Genomic DNA, 16819 nt, shown 5'->3' on the forward strand with positions numbered 1-16819 from the left:
TGCAACTCGGATGCACAACTCCCCAGGGAGTTTAGAATCCGTCATGTAGAGGCAAATAGCTGGGGGAATAATGTGATGCGCTTATTGTAGGCGAAATGGCGATACACCCTTCCGTGCAGGGTGCATGTATTTGATCAGCATAAGACCATCCATAGACTTTTCTTCCAGTCTCTTGTTTACAATACATCTGTGAGAGAATGAGTTAAGGTCCAAGTTTCACATACAAAACATTTATTTTCATCCAAGTAAAATACATTTACAAGAGAGAAAAAAAGATAAAATCTGACGTCTGATCTTTTTCTTGAAAGCAGTGCATGATCTTGTACCCAATTTAACTTCTTATCTTTTTATCAAAACTTACTCTCAAAATATTCATTTTAACCAGCAGGGGACTTAGAAAGCCCTGGCAGAAAAAGGTCTATGGCTACAAAACTGAACTGGTGAAATTACAATTTGGCATAACTATACAAAATGATCCAGTGCTCTTTACATATGATGTCAAAAATTTTATGGAAATACTAGCTTTCCTCCGATATAGCTTCACTAGCCCTCTTCTTGAGGATGACAACAAAAAATATCGGAAAATGACTTTCAGGACTCGTCTAAAAATTGCTGCAAACAACTTTAAAGCTCTAAGAGCCAAATTATCCTTGACTTATGACCTGAAACAATGTCCCTGCTCTGTATTGTCAAATTATAGTTCTTACATCTGCATTGTGTCCACGGACCGATTAACTGAATGGAAATGAACAACTGTGGCCTATTTACATGATAGTTCTCATAATCATCTTGACAGTGTCAAATTACACGATGCCAAGACTATTCCAGTTCGTAACTCTGAATGTGTCGTACTGAGTCCATTCCAACAATATCCTTAAGACTGGAACAATCCACAATTATACACAGAATCCTGAAGTGAAACGAGCTTGTCCTAATATGGTCGTGGTCTTCTATCTTGCATGCTGAAATAGAATGAAGCATGTCTGAGTAAGGCTGACAGTTGCTGGATTACGTGGGCACAAAGTAATTGGAAAATCTTTACTAACACATACTCTACTCCCTACAACCTAGAGTAACAAATGCTTCTCTGCCTCCCTCTCCCAGTCTACACACAAGCCAGTATTGGTATCTCCACACATATATCACAATAAGAAGTAAACAATCTCGTTGAGACAACTCCATCAGCATTTGCTCCGAGGGCAATGTGTGAACCTTTTGCAAGTTGCTGCCAGGAATTGTCTTTAGGTGTGGGTTGGGCAAATGAGTTCTCCTCGTCCAGTGAACTAATTCTAACCCTTCCAAGTAATAGAATGCCATGATAACCAACACACTTACCCTCCACGTCCACCTCTGCCTCCACGGTCCATTCCACGTCCTCCGCGGTCCCCACCACGCATCCCACGGCCACCACGGAAATCACCACCGCCACGTCCACGTGGTGGGCCACCACGCATTCCACCGAAGTCACCACCACGGCCACCACGTCCTCCCATACCACGACCCATAGGGGGTCCTCCTCGGCCTCTGCCCCGGAAACCACCTGAATTTGAAATATAACGAATTGAACGATACACGGAAAGTGATTGGTTATTAGTGAAGTCTAGGACAAAGATCGACACAGGGACTTTTGGATCTCAGCAAAGGATGGTTGTTGCCAGCCATATACAAGTCTAATTATGACAGCCAAATCCAAGTAGCCGACATGATATCGGTTTTGTCTCAGACAGAGAATAATATGTTTTACAGTTGATAATTTTGCTGTAGTTCAGTAGACTCTTACCTCCAGATTCATCACTGTCTCCAGCATTGTCTGGCGCTGGCGCTTGACACCGGTTACATTCACTTCTACGGGCAAAGTTAACATTGTTACATTCCCTGCAAAAAGAAAAACGTTTCTTATATCTCTATCTATGCATCACAATTATCAGGACAGGGAAATCAACACTAATAACAGCGTCATGAAACCGGCTTAAATTAAAAGTCTTCCTGCTATTTTGGCAGACTGCTTTCCTCTATAGGGCCCTTCTTCAAAAACAGACATAAGACGGTTCTCTCTCGGAAGTCCAGCCCAAATGATTTTGCAATTCTCTATTGGATGCCCCCTCTTCCCTCCTTCAGTTGAATCCTTTTAAGAAATGTAACACTACTTACGGGCAAGTCCAATCTCCAGGTCTGTCACCACCACCCATGCCGCCGCCTCCTCGATCTCCGCCAAAGCCATTCCCACGACCTCGACCACGGAAGCCCATTCCATCTGTAATACAGGAAAATGAGATGGTCAACTGCAAGTAAAACCTTTTAGAACTTTTTGTTAAGAGTAGCAAAACTGTAATATTCGGACGAGGTGGAGTTACACTTACACCAAAGAAGATAGGACTCAACTTCAAGCATATCATTTGCAACAAAATAACAAAGAAATGGAACTGGTTGTTGTGATGAATGGTTGCAGTTGCAACTGTTTTATTCATCAGGAGATATTCAGACGAAAGCCCACCCCCATCACCAACTTTCCAGTGAAACACCCTTCAGCTTCAAAAGTCAAGGTATATCAGAATATTGACTACTCACCACCGCGACCTCGTCCCCTTCCCCTGTCAAATCCACCTCGGCCACCGGGGCCACCTGGTGTCCACTGCTTCTTCATTGCCATCTCGACCTTCAGCGTGTGGCCTTCAAACACCGTATCTGGAAAACGACAAGTTCATACCATATAAAGATACTAACACCAAGTAAACTTGAGACACTTCTACTCTATAGCAAATACTGATTGGCATTAAATATTACCAACCCTAACCAGGCATCTATCAGGTTTTCCTACGGTACTGAATACAATTTACCTCAGTCAACCCTAAAGCATGATGACAAAAGCTCTTCTTTCACTGGGACTGATATGCCCTGAACAATACATACCATTGAAACGAGTGACAGCATCCGTAGCTGCCTCCATATCTTCATACCCGACGATGGCACTCTCGGCTATATCCGTCTTGGAGTCCTTGTAGATTCGGATCATGTTAGTGCCAGTTCGCTTGTCTTTCTGCAACAAAGAAAACAATACTAGTTTTGTAGTTGACATCACAACATATGGACTGGTTCCTGAGGATGGAGCCCAGACAGCATTTTTTCTAAGATGCCTCCGTCACAGATAAGGACAATTATACTTAGTTACACACACACACAAATTCATATACCGTACATTACTCTTTTCAGGCCTATTTGGCCCGTTCGAAGGTGCTCAACAGTTTCATTTAATATATTCAAAATGACTAAATTGTCTTCAGGAGTGTTTCAAATGATAGAAGCTGTCAGCTACCGTATCACTCAGATATGCTTTTCCACCAATATTGACAGTGTGGAATTAAACAAAATACTGTTCTTACAGCTCTGGAATCTAAGGCAATTCAAAATTCAAGCTGTGTTGTATTCAGCCACTGTCAGTATTGTGAGTAAATCAAGTTTTCAGGAGCAGAAAATCTAACTTACTTTGAGTCGTCCCCAAGGTGAGAATAGCTGCTCTAACATTTCTTCAGTCGTATCTCCTGGTAGGTTGGAAACATAAATCGTATCCTTCGATTGAATCTTGGGTACGCTAGGGTCATAATATCCAGCTTTGCCAGCCGCTGCATTTTGACCTGAAATGTAAGTCAGCTTATGATACACGAGGGCAAACGGGACAAGACAAGAGGTCTGCTGAATCTTAACTCTTTCTATATTCTCATTTGTTGTGTTGTTTATGATAATCAGGACACAAATGTATCGGGCCTAAATGGGTGATCTTGCTTAAAAACTGTGCTTTTGTCCAAATTTCATTTAATAACAGAACTACCAAACATTATAGTCTAGACACACCACACATGCATACACTTCCGACCACATTTATTCATAGATGCTACATTGCATTAAGAACGGGGCTTTTCATTCACACATGCATGGAAATAGTTCCACTCGCGTACTTGTATTTGTAAGCAAATTTACTTCGCCAGTCAGCAAGGAGTATGGTATGCAACTGAATGGAATGCGCATTTGCAAGCTGAATTGTTCTGTCACTTTGGACTTATTGTGATTCGCTAAAAAACCGTCTCGGAAGTGAGAAGCTGCTAAGCATTGAAATAATTCCGCTACACCAAAGCAAAATGTGGGCCTATGAATTTGAGTGCTGTCGTCACAATCACACGTATAACATTTCTGCAGAATCCTTTCGGGGAAGAGAATCCTGGAGTAAAATCAGTGCAATCAAATTAAAGCTAAGTAGCAGGGAGTGTTAGGACTTTCTCATCATGAAACCTGGACAAGCAATGTTGAGTACAAGCTAGGATTCAGCAGACCTTAGTTTACGAAACTATATTTTAGACTCTTTATCACTGAACACTAGAAAGTGGATAAGGACATGCTCAAATTGCAGAATGAGTAAAAGTAATGAGTGGGAACACCATTATTATCTGTAGAGTTGGTGTGTACACCCTATCCATTACCAAAGCCGATGCATTAGTGTACGGAGCTAGGAAACTGTGGTGGCCGTCAAAAGGCAACATTGAAAAGGAAAAATTGTACCGTGAAAATTTTTACTTTCGAATAAGTGTAGTATAACAGCTCGAAAATTTGAGCGAAAGCAATTTTAACCCCAAGAAGGAAATATCCTTCAAGTTATATTTTGTCACAAAAACCGTTAAGTAAAAACAAGAAGCATCCTGGATCACATTTTAACCCTACCACTATAAATGGAAACTGTTGCACTCATTTACAACAAATTGTATTACGATGACATATGATTGCAAAGCATTTCTCGCAAAAGATGGTACCTTTATTTAAAAGATTTATATCACCTACATACCAAAAGCCTACCAAGATCTGTATGGTTAAGTCCGGATATTTAAAATTGTGCATAGACCATGAAACTGCGGACACGAGAAGCCTATGTTGATGTCACATCCTTTCGAAAATATTTTCTGACCAGAAATCAGTATGGTCATTTGAATTGAAGATATTATAATCTTTTCTCTCTGGATCTTGGATCTTTTAAAAATTATATTGAACACACCTTGATTGCGATGTAGTGGCTCGTTTTCGTCAAAGCAGTCTCAATTTTTCAACCAAGATATCGACAGCATGATTGAGTTGAATGTGCCGTGTTGGATTCGACGGAACGCAGCCAAGTCGAAGAGAGTTTGAGTGGACAAATCGTTACGTTTAAATTTTAGATGCAAGTGAATTGAAATTAACACCTTACTGTCAGATCTCTGTACCAAAAGACTGTTGGGCAGAGCTAAAATTCCACTGCCAGGCCAAACTTTCAGCCTCAGCACCTCTGGTTTGGGCATTCATTTTAGATTCACCTTCCCTGTCTTGATTTTAGTACAGAGACTTTACACACATTCCGTGTTGAAAGGCACATAGCCTTGCATACCGATAAAACTTGGCAGCGCTATCACCAAGTTGATGACGATGGAAGTAGGTAGCATAAAGAAAATATTGCTAGACAACACGACAACAAATCTGTTAACTCTAGGGGAGTGTATTGTAGTTGCCACAAAATTGGCAAGGAAGCAGTTTTGAAGTTAGTCATCTTTCTCTAACATTGACTTGCGCAATTATTGCCTATTGGAATTGGAACGTGTGACCTCCGGTAATCACATTATTTTCATTGAGGAGTTTTGTGGTTTCTTAAAATAATTTGTGAGGTTGCAAAATGACATCTTTGTAGACAGATGTGCAGGGCACAAGACACAGTTCTAAAATGAGACTGGAATATTTTAAATACACTGGCGTCTCAAAGATGCTACTGCAGCAAAATCTTGCAACCCATTACATGATACCATAGAACTTAATGACAGAAAACCCACATGTACATGAAGGAGCCGCATTTGATTGGAAGATTTTGCACAGGACATGTTTTTTAGTCATACAGTGAAGATTCATCATCTGTCTGGAGTCCTTGAACCTGGTTTATGAAAGGAATGGCATTGTGCAAAAACGCATCAGAATATAAACGCCTCGATCTTTTCATATTTAAGAAGTATCAGAAGAACATAAAGCAAGACTCTTTATTTGCTTATCCTAAACCTGGATTTTGATCTTTTCCGAGTTGCTACTAGTGTAAAACTATGAATGGCTATAGATGAATAAGCGTAAATGCATGTTCGGTAATAGCATACATGTAAACCTGAAGAATGTAATGCTTTTGTGACCTTTTCCTGACTGGACTGAAAATGGCCAGTGCCACTCAGTTCAAATAAAACACTGTGCGACACTTCTCAAAAGTAATGTTTTACACCTAAAAAATTATAAAATACCTAAAATGATATCCAAGGATGCTTCAAAATTTATTATGTACACAAAATTGTACCTGGATTAAATATGGTAAATGAACCCTGTCCTGTGTGAACTCTCAAATACCTAAATTTCCCATAACCCCAATTGCTGCTGAAAATGGCAGCGAGAAAAAAACATGTGCTGCAATTTAACAGGCCCGAGGAATGTCAAATGGCGAGTTTGGGAACCACCAGAAGTAACTAGATCATGAGATAATGTACAGTAACTTCAACACAACATTATGATGAAAGTATTTTCACGTCAGTTGAAACAATTAAGATCCTGGTGGTGAGAATAAGTTATTTTAAAACTGAACTGGGAAGAGAACATAGCTTCTATTTTAATACTTACCTCCTCAAGGTAGCTTCTCAACAGGCAATTCTCCTTGCGCTCATCCCCCTTTTATTTCAGGATGAGGCACCACTATATCATTGTTTTTAAAGTACATAGTGAAAATAAGGCTTGACTGAGTTCCAGAGTAAGCTCAAAGGGATTGGATATAATTTGCCATGTACATTCTGACTACGTCTCTTCCCAGTTCAAGTGGGCTTGCAGAACCACTATAATGTGTCCATTTCACTTACCACCCATACCACTGTCGCCACCGTAAGATCCTCGACCACCGCTGTAACATATGTCAAGTATTTAGCAAGGGATGTCACTGCAGTGATGCAAAACATCCCATGTTAAACACCTATGCTGGACTGGTCTTCTGAGTTCCCATAACTCTTTATCTCTTTTTCAAGACGTCTTTGATTTTTACACGCAGCATAACTTTGGGGCGAACTCCGTTTCCCTAGAACTTGACCCACACACCCAAGAGACCTCTGACTTCATAATCATAGCCAGTTAAAAAACCCGAACTCGGATTGAAAATGTTTTATAAGTGACTGATTTGAGTAACCATCAACATTTTGTATGAAAACCCATCTGAATTCACTGACCTATGAACTGCAAACTTCTTGTATAAATTTTCCAGTATAGTAACACCCTCGTTTCAAACAACTCGATACTTTTGTTTTTAAGAACACAGTGCTCCAAGTGCACATGTTTCCACACAATGTAGGTGAAAACCAGACCCAGTATCTTTTTATTACATGCACAAAACAGCATTTCTGGAAGAACCTTCATTTACTTGTGTGCCGGATCACCAGAAAAATTTTGAAGACTGGTGCTCCGAAAGAAATAACACTGATCGAACCCTTTGAAATTACGAAGCTGAATAACTGGTAAATGGCATAAAATGTGCTTTGACTACACTGCCTTACATTCGTTGTTAGTAACAAAATCATAAGTCAAAACTTGATGATCTGTCTTGAAACCCCTCGTGAGAACTTTCTTAAATCATTCCCTGAACATTTGAATATGTCAAGAGCCACAAAAATTGACTTGAGTTAATAATATTTTAAATGATCGTTTAAACCCCTTAGCTTGGGATAAGACTACATCCAACCTGTAAACGAATACTCAGAAAAGCAAAAACATGTAAAAAAGACCATTGTCTCATTAGATAACATTCAGGAAAATGAACGAGAAGCAATTGAATTATCAACAAACTTTTTAAAGTACACTTCATTCGGAAACACTTTGGAGGCAGAAAATGGTAACTGCGAGTAATGACTTTTGTTTAAACGTTCCATATCGCATAACACAGTATACTAAATTTACACTTGAAACCTAGGGTCTTCCCTTCTGACAAAATGGTAACCATGCACCTTAGACTTAAAGTTTGTCATGCATGAAAATTCTCTTGTTGTATCATACTAGGTAGACTTGCAAAGTAAAGTCCAAAATGGACATAGAGAACTGTAGTAAGCTAACCTATCAAGAGCGACCACCGATAACCATGAAAAAGACTGTCGTGGCCCTCTTTGGTTAGATCTTCTTGTCAAACGAAGCACTCATTTCATATAGTGGAGAATTCAGGAAGTCTGGTACCTTAGTAGTTACTTTTAAACGGGGAGGTGGGATTATGTCACAAGATAAACAACTTACCCATTGTATGAACCTCGGCCGCGACCTCCTCCTCCTCCGCCTCCTCCTGGAATAAAATGTTTAACACATTTAAAATAGGTCTTCAAGGAAGTAGAACCAACACTAAACACTCACTTCACTTCAAAAAATATTCCGTTAATGAAAAGTTTACCATAAACTCATGCCTTCCAACCAGAAAATGGAAGTGCCATATGCATACAGTAAACACGCTATGAACAGTAAACTGAATTACCTTTTCAAAAATAAAGCTCTCCAAGTACTCAGAATCGATCCCTCACACAATTTGGAGGGCATTACCAGAAATTATAAAAGCAAATGACCAACACCTCACTAATAACCTGTTAACATTTTGAACTGGATTTTTTTCAACTGCCCATCTACCAAAATGTTCAACTATCAAGGACAACAGTCACCCCACCTCTGGGACAACACTTCCAAAGAGGTTGGAGAATGTTTTCTCTTGACAGGTTAAGGTGACCATGTCGTCATGGCAAAGATTCACCTGACCCGACATGTATGGCAGTTTTAAACTTTTTTTACAAAAAATAAACCACAACAGGAAGATATTTTTATGCCAAAAGGTACAGGTCATATTTTAAATATTTCGTTTGCGTGTCTTCTGTACAAATAATCCCTCGAGAAAATCAAGTGCAAAATAGCACTTGGAAGAACACCAAGCCTTCTACAAAATGATTTCAAAAATGACTAAAATATGTATTTAAATTAGTACTCCAAATATCAATTTCTATTTTTTTATTTTACTTAATGACAAACCTTTTCAATAAATACCACAAATTGATGTAGTTACCAAATATTTACTCGGTCATACTGCATCAAACCTTTGATTCACTTGAACGTTCAAATTATAATCTAACTCCCAGGAAATTTTTTTGGATTTTTTACTCTCAGCCTTAAAAGCCTTCTTGCAAAATAACACTAAATCACAATCACTCTAAAGTGGATTCTACCTGATATCACACAGAAAAACTCATCACAATTGCATTGATTTAAACCTATCAATACTGTTCTCTTCATGACACCTTTGTAGATTATCTCGGAAAGCACTGAAGTGAAGATCATTAGATAAGACCAACGGTTCAAAATGCAGAAGTGCTGCAGAACCAAATTGCACTCTTTTGAAAATTTGTACTACTTTTATCTGACATACGATTTGGTGTTTTTTTTGTCAGTGCTTTACGAGTTGATGTACCAACATCCCGACTTCATGACAATTTTACCACATAAATCATAAATCTACAACACAGACAAAGTGCATTACCCAATCGATATAATGATAAAATGACCGAGTTACCTTGGAAAGGTGGTCCATGCTGTGGAGGTGGTGGCATTCCTGGTGGCGGGCCACCATGGTGTGGCATTCCTGGTGGAGGACCACCAGCCACAGATGAAGGTGGACCACTAGATGAAGGGGGCGGTCCACTGGGCGGCTGATAAGCCCTCTGCGGCGGCATAGCACTATAAGACTGTGGTGGTGGATGATGTGGGGGTGGCTGTTGAACTGGCGGCGGCTGTTGGGGTGGAGGCTGCTGCACTGGTGGCGGCTGATGGGGCGGTGACTGCAGCTGTGGTGGTGGCTGAGGGGCCACAGGAGGAGCAGGCTGAGCTTGAGGCTGTGGTGGTGGCGGCTGACTATAGTTTGGTTGAGCTGCAGGGGCTTGACTATATGCGGCCCCATACTGTGACTGGTCATAAGATGCTGTGTAACTGGTCTGTGGTTGATAACTCAATGAAGCTTGTGTGGTCTGTCCATATGCAGGTTGACTGCTCGCTGCTGGAGGTTGCTGACTATATGCTGGGGGTGGCTGAGCATAACCTGCACAATCGAAAAGGGGGTAATAGGGAATATGTCACACCACTTAAAAAAAAAAAATATCTGCCTTGGAATGGGTCCATGTGTTTTGGTCAAAAAACAGCCACTTGCACCACCACAGCTGAGAAAGGAAGTATGCCTCCCCAAGACACCATTGCCACTTTGCTGAATGGGCAGTATGGAGCCCCCTGATAGTATGAACGATAGCTAGACTTTGTTAACCCAAGACCTCATACTTACCTTTGTTGAAAATACACATCAATTCTAAGACAAACATTTTTGTCTGCATCACTCTTAGTAAACCGTACAGTATCTAGTAATACTTACCATTGAATAAATTACAACCTGCATAACTCAGCCAAATTTATGCAGAGCAGAACTTATTATGACTGACAGCAGCAAAGATTTGGCTGAATGCACTCTAACCATTAGAAACCTACTATTATGACTTTGAACCTGATCGTGTCAAGTTGGTGAATAGTTCACAATATAAAATACATCATGTGACACATAGCATCAACTTGGTATGAAAAATCGGGCTCTTCCAAGTCAAGTCAACCTCTGTGCAAGTAGGCACAAACTTTCAGGGCTGTGCAAATGACTAGACTGCTAGTCCAAGATCGCAGCATACTTGACAGTCCGCCCCATTTTAGAAAGAATCACAACTAAAACACTAAGTAATCAAGAAGTTGATTCTAACACACCTCAATTGTTAAGCTGCATCTATTTGCGTGTATTTCATACATCATCTCTTTTCCAAGCTAAAAGACCTGATTTTTCGACCGAGAAATGAACGACATGTTCAAGTTGCACATTTGTCAAAAAGAGCTCGAATTCCACCAAAAACGTTCAGCGTGAGCGCCTCAGGTTCAGGTGCCTACATTATAGCTCCACCATCCACAACTCAGGTTTAGTACAGACACTTGCCAGTGTGGTGTTTCCTTAAACCATTTAAAAATGCTACACCCTTTGACTTTTCCTTCTGAAGACTGTTCTAAAACAGAATTCGAATACATGCAACCTACACTTTAGATATTGGCCATACAACCTATCAGTATAGACACTTTTTCCGAACACACCCAACTGCTAAAGCTGTTTCAGCCAGCTCACTTTTACATAATCCAGTCATGTGCACAATTTTCAACCTCTAGCAACTGTTGAGCCAACTAACCCAAATTGTATGATTTATTTTTGACAGTACCAATTAGTGTGTTTCATCAATCATTGCATTCTTCTTTTAATTTAAGCCTATGAAAAGACACGTCGGTTTCTAAAGAATGTCAAATCACAACCTGGCTGGTTTCTTTTTAAACACACAAATATAACTTGCAGAAAACTCCTCGACTTTGTAGCTTTACACCGACATGTTTTGAAACTCCCTTCTTCTTTTAAACCACTTCACTGTGTCGGACCAATATTTCGACGAGTATGTCTTGTTATTACGAAGTGATATAGCACAAACGTAAGACACAGGCTAGGCCATACCTTTTTAAAATTATATAAAACCAAAAATGTCTAAAATAATGACTTTTTCAAGTAATACACCATGCAACATAGTACTTTTCTTGACCTGAACGATCAAAAACTTGTGACCATGCTCAAGTTGGAGCATCAGTTTCATAAAACCACAGGAAAACCCCATACCATTATTCTTTGGGAAGGGCATTCTCTGCCACATCTTCAACTATTAACTACGCTTTGAAAAGAAAAATCTTTTACAACCACTGTGAAGATGTCAAACTACTCAATACCGTGTAAAACACCTGAATCTTATACCTCACAGAGGACACAAGGGTTAACAATTCTCCACCAATCGTTCTACTAACCAGGATTCAACAGCAATAGTAGGTCCAGGACAAGGCACCTTCCAAACTCACACTGTGTGTAGTCTTCACGACTAGAAAGCTAGAAATGCCACCTAACCGTTGTCAAACTTGTAAAAACCTGTCAATACCAGATTACAAAGTTTTGACCAATTGAGAAAGTGTCTAAAGAGAGCAGCCTCAAATGCATTCTATTTAGGAAAACCAAAAACTGGTATACCAAAAACAATTCATAAACATGAAATCATGATTTCATGAAAAATGTTTGAATATTTTACTCAAGAATCTGGATATGGCCCCTCTCTTTGACTTGATGGTGCTATGAATTATGATCTTTCATGATAAAAGATATGGGCATTACAAAACAACACTCTTTGAAACCTGCAATAACAACCCAAAGCAGAGTTAGAATCATGTCATTTACAACTGAACTCTTAAAAAGTGTTGGTTAAACCTTTCCTTTAAAAGAGGAAACACCATAACACATCGTAATGTGAAGAAAGTTGAATTTAACCTTGTACCGTTATTTCTGAACAAACTATGAAACTGCTTTCTGGAATTCTGGTCTAGGTACATTATTCTCACCAAATTAAAATTTCTAGAATTCAGATATCCAACTTACACCTTATAAACCTGCATTCATCGAAAGACTCCTCATAAGCAACTTTAGGTTTACAACTCACTTTCAACTCATCTAATGTCAAACCAAACAGCTTTCTGATTTCTTTTATTCCAAATATAACCACATGGGCTTTAGCAATCCAATAAATCAGTTACTTGCATACCCATACTTGTGTTGTAAAATGATTTCATTATCAACCACTGAATATCAAATGTATTTTGGAATAGCCTATGAAGAGAATCCAACTAGTGAATTTGCAACTAGCAAATATGTGAAAGTGTTCCAACTCTTCAAAGCAGATAAATGATTTCACAATGTATAACTAATGTCAACATCAAACATTTTAAAGGAAATAATTTTTGTTAAGAAGACAATGCACTCTGGGCAAAGCGGGAGTTTTTACACTCGAGTAAACTTTCATAGGAAGTTTTTCATTGGAGACCACGACAGAAGCATTGGAACACTTTGTAAAGACACCGACTACCTTTTTTGATACGTACCACCTGAGCTGTAACTCGAACCATATGAAGACGTCTCTTGTTGAGTCTGTTGGGGCTGTGAATATGAGTTCTGTTGACTGTAAGAGGAGCTCTGTCCATATGTAGGTGCAGGTGCAGGGGGTTGGCTGTACTGGCTCGTAGCTGGAATTGGAAGATATAAAAGTAAGATATATGGCTGGCATCACTCAATTTAGAGTTATAATGTGGACTTCCTGACATAATGCCAGAATCAAATATAAGAAATTCCTCAACAATCTAGTTCTTTGAAGCAGGGACGCTCATCTCCAAAGCATGCTTAGTGAGTAGTCTAGCTTTCAAATGCACTATTTCAACTACCGTAAGTACCTTCAGATCCAGCGTATGCACTGGGTTGGCTTCCATATGTGCTTGGAGTTGAACCATAGGTTTGTGCAGTGGAGGTAGCTGAAGTGGCATAACTCTGGTCATATCCACCATAGGAGGCAGTTGTTCCATAGCTCTAGAAAAAGAGAAGAAGTTGACAATGATATTTGAAATGCACAACAACATCAGTCCGCAGCAGTACAGTTTCAGATAATCCTTCGGTGACTATTTTATTTTTTTATTGCTTCTGAAGTGAAAGCCTTCACCCAGCTGGTCAATGAGTAAGACCAAGTATTGCACACGAGTGTAATAACGGACAACAATTGATAGTTAAGGCCGTGAAGGTATTTTTTAACAGAGAGAAATTCTCTCATGATAGCATTATATTTCTCAGGTGAAAATCACTTTATAGAACTTGCTCACCGTTGGTGGTGTTGGCTGTGCCTGTTGCTGAGGTACACCATAACCAGCAGCAGAATAGCTAGTGTCTGTTCCTGTTGCTCCGTATCCAGCGTAGCTATAACTGCAAGAAAAATTGAGCATTATGCAAGATGACTAATCTGAAAATGATTACCAATATCAACAAATGTTTAGAATCATACAAGGAGAGAACTGATAGCAAATTCAGCAATGATCTATGCAGAGACAGCATGGATAAAGTACTAACTTTACTACAACTTCAGGAGAATTTTCTTCATTCAAGAATACTGGCAACTGTCTACCTTAACTGAGCAACTGTTCATTGTAGGATACTTACTTTTGTGGTGCAGCTTGGGGGACAGCTGCCCCGCCATATCCGTATTCTACAAAAAAAGAAGAAAAGTATCAGTTTTTTACATCTTCACTCGATGCAGTGAATAGGATAAAAGTAACACACAGTCTCAACTATTTTAAGCTTGGTGGTGTGCTATTCTGTTCTTCCCTTCCACTGAATCCTCCTCAAGCTCTTGGCATGGCCTCGGACTCAATCACCATAACTTTGTACCAGTCGGAGGAAGCCTCGAGGGCCACAACAAACCAGCAGGCAGCAAACAATAACCCAACATGTAGGCTAGCTGTGGTCAGTCAAAACAAGGGCGAAATAACATGACAATTTGCTGGTGATATGCCGATATCTAGGGCCATAAGGCATACCGTAAATTAGCGGGGGCAGCCAACCATTCTGATCCCCAGACCGTCATCGCCAAAAAACCCGTTTTTTTAAAAGTACCGGTATGATTGATCACTTTTTAGTAATGTTACGGGTAAAAGTGGTGGTGGGGGGGGGGGAAGAGCTTCAGTCCTCCAATCCGTCACTTGACTCACTACAGTACAACTAGGCCTACAGTACAAACAAGTACAATTTTACAACGATAGGTCAGGATGACTGGATGTACTGAAGTCTAGCCATCATGGCCATAGGCCTATGAATACGGAGAGAACAATCCCAGAAGGGGGAGACCTTCAGTCCTCCAATCCGTCATTACAACTACTAACAAATATATAAGGATGTACTGAAGGTTCATGCCCATTTCGCCTTGTCTTTTTTCGCCTTTTCCCATTTTGCCTTTAAAAAATATACATTTCGCCTTCTCCTATTTCGCCTTTTCCAATTTTGCCTCTTCCCAATCCGCCTTATTCTATCTCGCCTTTGTCTTTTTTCGCCTTTTCATTTTTCGCCTTATGCTATTTTGCCTCTGTTTTATCTTGCCTTATCACAAGTTGCCTTATCCATTCTTGCCTTCGTCTCAGTTTGCCATTGTCTTAATCTGCCTTCTCCTATTTCACCTTGTCCTAATTTACCTTTGTCCTAATTCGCCTTCATCCTATCTCGCCTTTACCCGCCCCGCCTTTGTATTATTTCGCCTTCTTCCCATTTCGCCTTCTTCCTACTTTGCAACAAACCTGGTGTCTTTACCCATGTTTGTTGAGTCAATCTTTCATGTGAAAGTGTCTTCAACAGTGTTGAAGGGCTTGTAGGGTCCATTCGGGGGTACCCGCAACCAAAACCCGCCTTTGTATTATTTCGCCTTCTTCCCATTTCGCCTTCTTCCTACTTTGCAACAAACCTGGTGTCTTTACCCATGTTTGTTGAGTCAATCTTTCATGTGAAAGTGTCTTCAACAGTGTTGAAGGGCTTGTAGGGTCCATTCGGGGGTACCCGCAACCAAAACCCGGTGGACATTGCCAAAATTACAAGTGTAGATAACTTCTCAGCCATTATAGTCATATTACATTACATGCCATATTACAGAAGACTTTTGTCTCTTTTACCCATGTTTTACCCATGTTTGTGGGGCCAATCTTTCATATAAGAGTGTTTCCACGAATTATGTTTTGGTACCCTACCCAAGGCTGTTGCTTATTTACCAATATTTTCAAATCTTCATAACTTCTGAACCATCTACATGTAAGCTTACATGTATCTCCAAAACCAACTTTTGGATTGATAAAAGGCGAGGTGAGATATGGCGAAACGGGAGAAGGCAAAATGGGAAGAAGGCGAATTGACATAAAGGTCAATCAAGAAAAGGCAAGATGAGATAAGGCAGGATGGAACCAAGGCAGAATAGGACAAAGGCGAAATAAGAAAAGGCAAACTAGGATGAGGCAAGATGAGAGGAAGGCGAGTTAGGAAGAAGGCCAATTGGAACAAAGGCGAGATAAGACGATGGCGAAATCGTAGAAGGCGAATTGAGAAAAGGCAAGTAAGGAGAAGGCTAAATGGGAGAAGGCAAAATTGGATAAGGCGAATAAGGCTAAGGCGGAATGGGCAGATACCGTACTGAAGTATACATAGCCACAGACCTACATTACATGATAATGATGAGTTGGTGCACTACACATGATGTACACAAAATGCACGCACGACAATGCACGAAGCCAGCCAACGCCGTTCCCGGCTAAACAAAGACCCAGAGTTTGCAACCACCGGGTCAGAAATTGAACGCACTAAATGTCATTTACCAAACACCAAATCAACCTATAGATAAAAGAGAATGTAAAGAAGGTGGAGAAATTCATTAAGTTCGCTTAAAACTTCGGAAAATCGAGGAAAATAATCGCCAAAATAAGTACTAACGTTGATCCGCCATGATTAAAATTCGGAGAGAACAATCCCAGAATGCGGTGCGAAACAAAACTCGTCCAATTAATTATAGAGGGCAGTGTAATCCGCGAAGCAATTACCCAATTAAAGGGACAACTATCGGAAATCAGTCAAATTTGAGCAACAAGATAACCAGCTGCCACAGGGTGTATGAAGGGGTGCAAGACCACAAACAAGATCTGGAGGAGAGAGCCCAAGGAAGTGCGCGCACATGGTGAAGGCCTGTGTGAACAAAAATATTCAGTGTTTCTACATGTATCGCCATTGGGACAATTCCCACCTGTCAATTGCCTCCCCCCCCCGACAATT

The 16819-nt window shown here is 40.1% G+C and overlaps 1 protein-coding gene across 3 annotated transcripts; it reads right to left on the bottom strand.

Moving 5' to 3' along the window:
- Positions 1 to 214: 214 nt before the first annotated feature.
- LOC135482600 (RNA-binding protein FUS-like) lies at positions 215 to 16518 on the bottom strand. Of its 3 annotated transcripts, XM_064762777.1 has the most exons (15): positions 16484 to 16518; positions 14180 to 14225; positions 13846 to 13945; positions 13426 to 13558; positions 13081 to 13221; positions 9617 to 10138; positions 8305 to 8350; positions 6894 to 6934; positions 3484 to 3632; positions 2911 to 3037; positions 2569 to 2685; positions 2152 to 2254; positions 1781 to 1875; positions 1336 to 1540; positions 215 to 962 (listed from the first exon to the last, which is right to left on the bottom strand). In XM_064762777.1, the coding sequence occupies exons 1-15, from the start codon at positions 16494 to 16496 to the stop codon at positions 932 to 934; spliced, it is 1869 nt and encodes a 622-aa protein (XP_064618847.1). In that variant the 5' UTR covers positions 16497 to 16518; the 3' UTR covers positions 215 to 931. The 3 variants fall into 3 exon arrangements, with proteins under 3 accessions (XP_064618847.1, XP_064618849.1, XP_064618848.1); XM_064762779.1 differs by lacking the exon at positions 9617 to 10138 and having other exon boundaries at positions 8305 to 8347; XM_064762778.1 differs by lacking the exon at positions 9617 to 10138.
- Between the last annotated feature and the right edge of the window lie 301 nt (positions 16519 to 16819).

This window comes from Lineus longissimus, chromosome 2 (assembly GCF_910592395.1).
Source record: "Lineus longissimus chromosome 2, tnLinLong1.2, whole genome shotgun sequence".
NCBI classification, from domain to species: Eukaryota; Metazoa; Nemertea; class Pilidiophora; order Heteronemertea; family Lineidae; genus Lineus; species Lineus longissimus.

Coding starts and splice junctions, on each gene's coding strand:
- LOC135482600 (XM_064762777.1), bottom strand. Junction 13,946..14,179: donor CCCCAAGCTGCACCACAAAA/GTAAGTATCCTA, acceptor TTTTTCTTGCAG/TTATAGCTACGCTGGATACG. Junction 8,351..9,616: donor GCATGGACCACCTTTCCAAG/GTAACTCGGTCA, acceptor ATTTTATTCCAG/GAGGAGGCGGAGGAGGAGGA.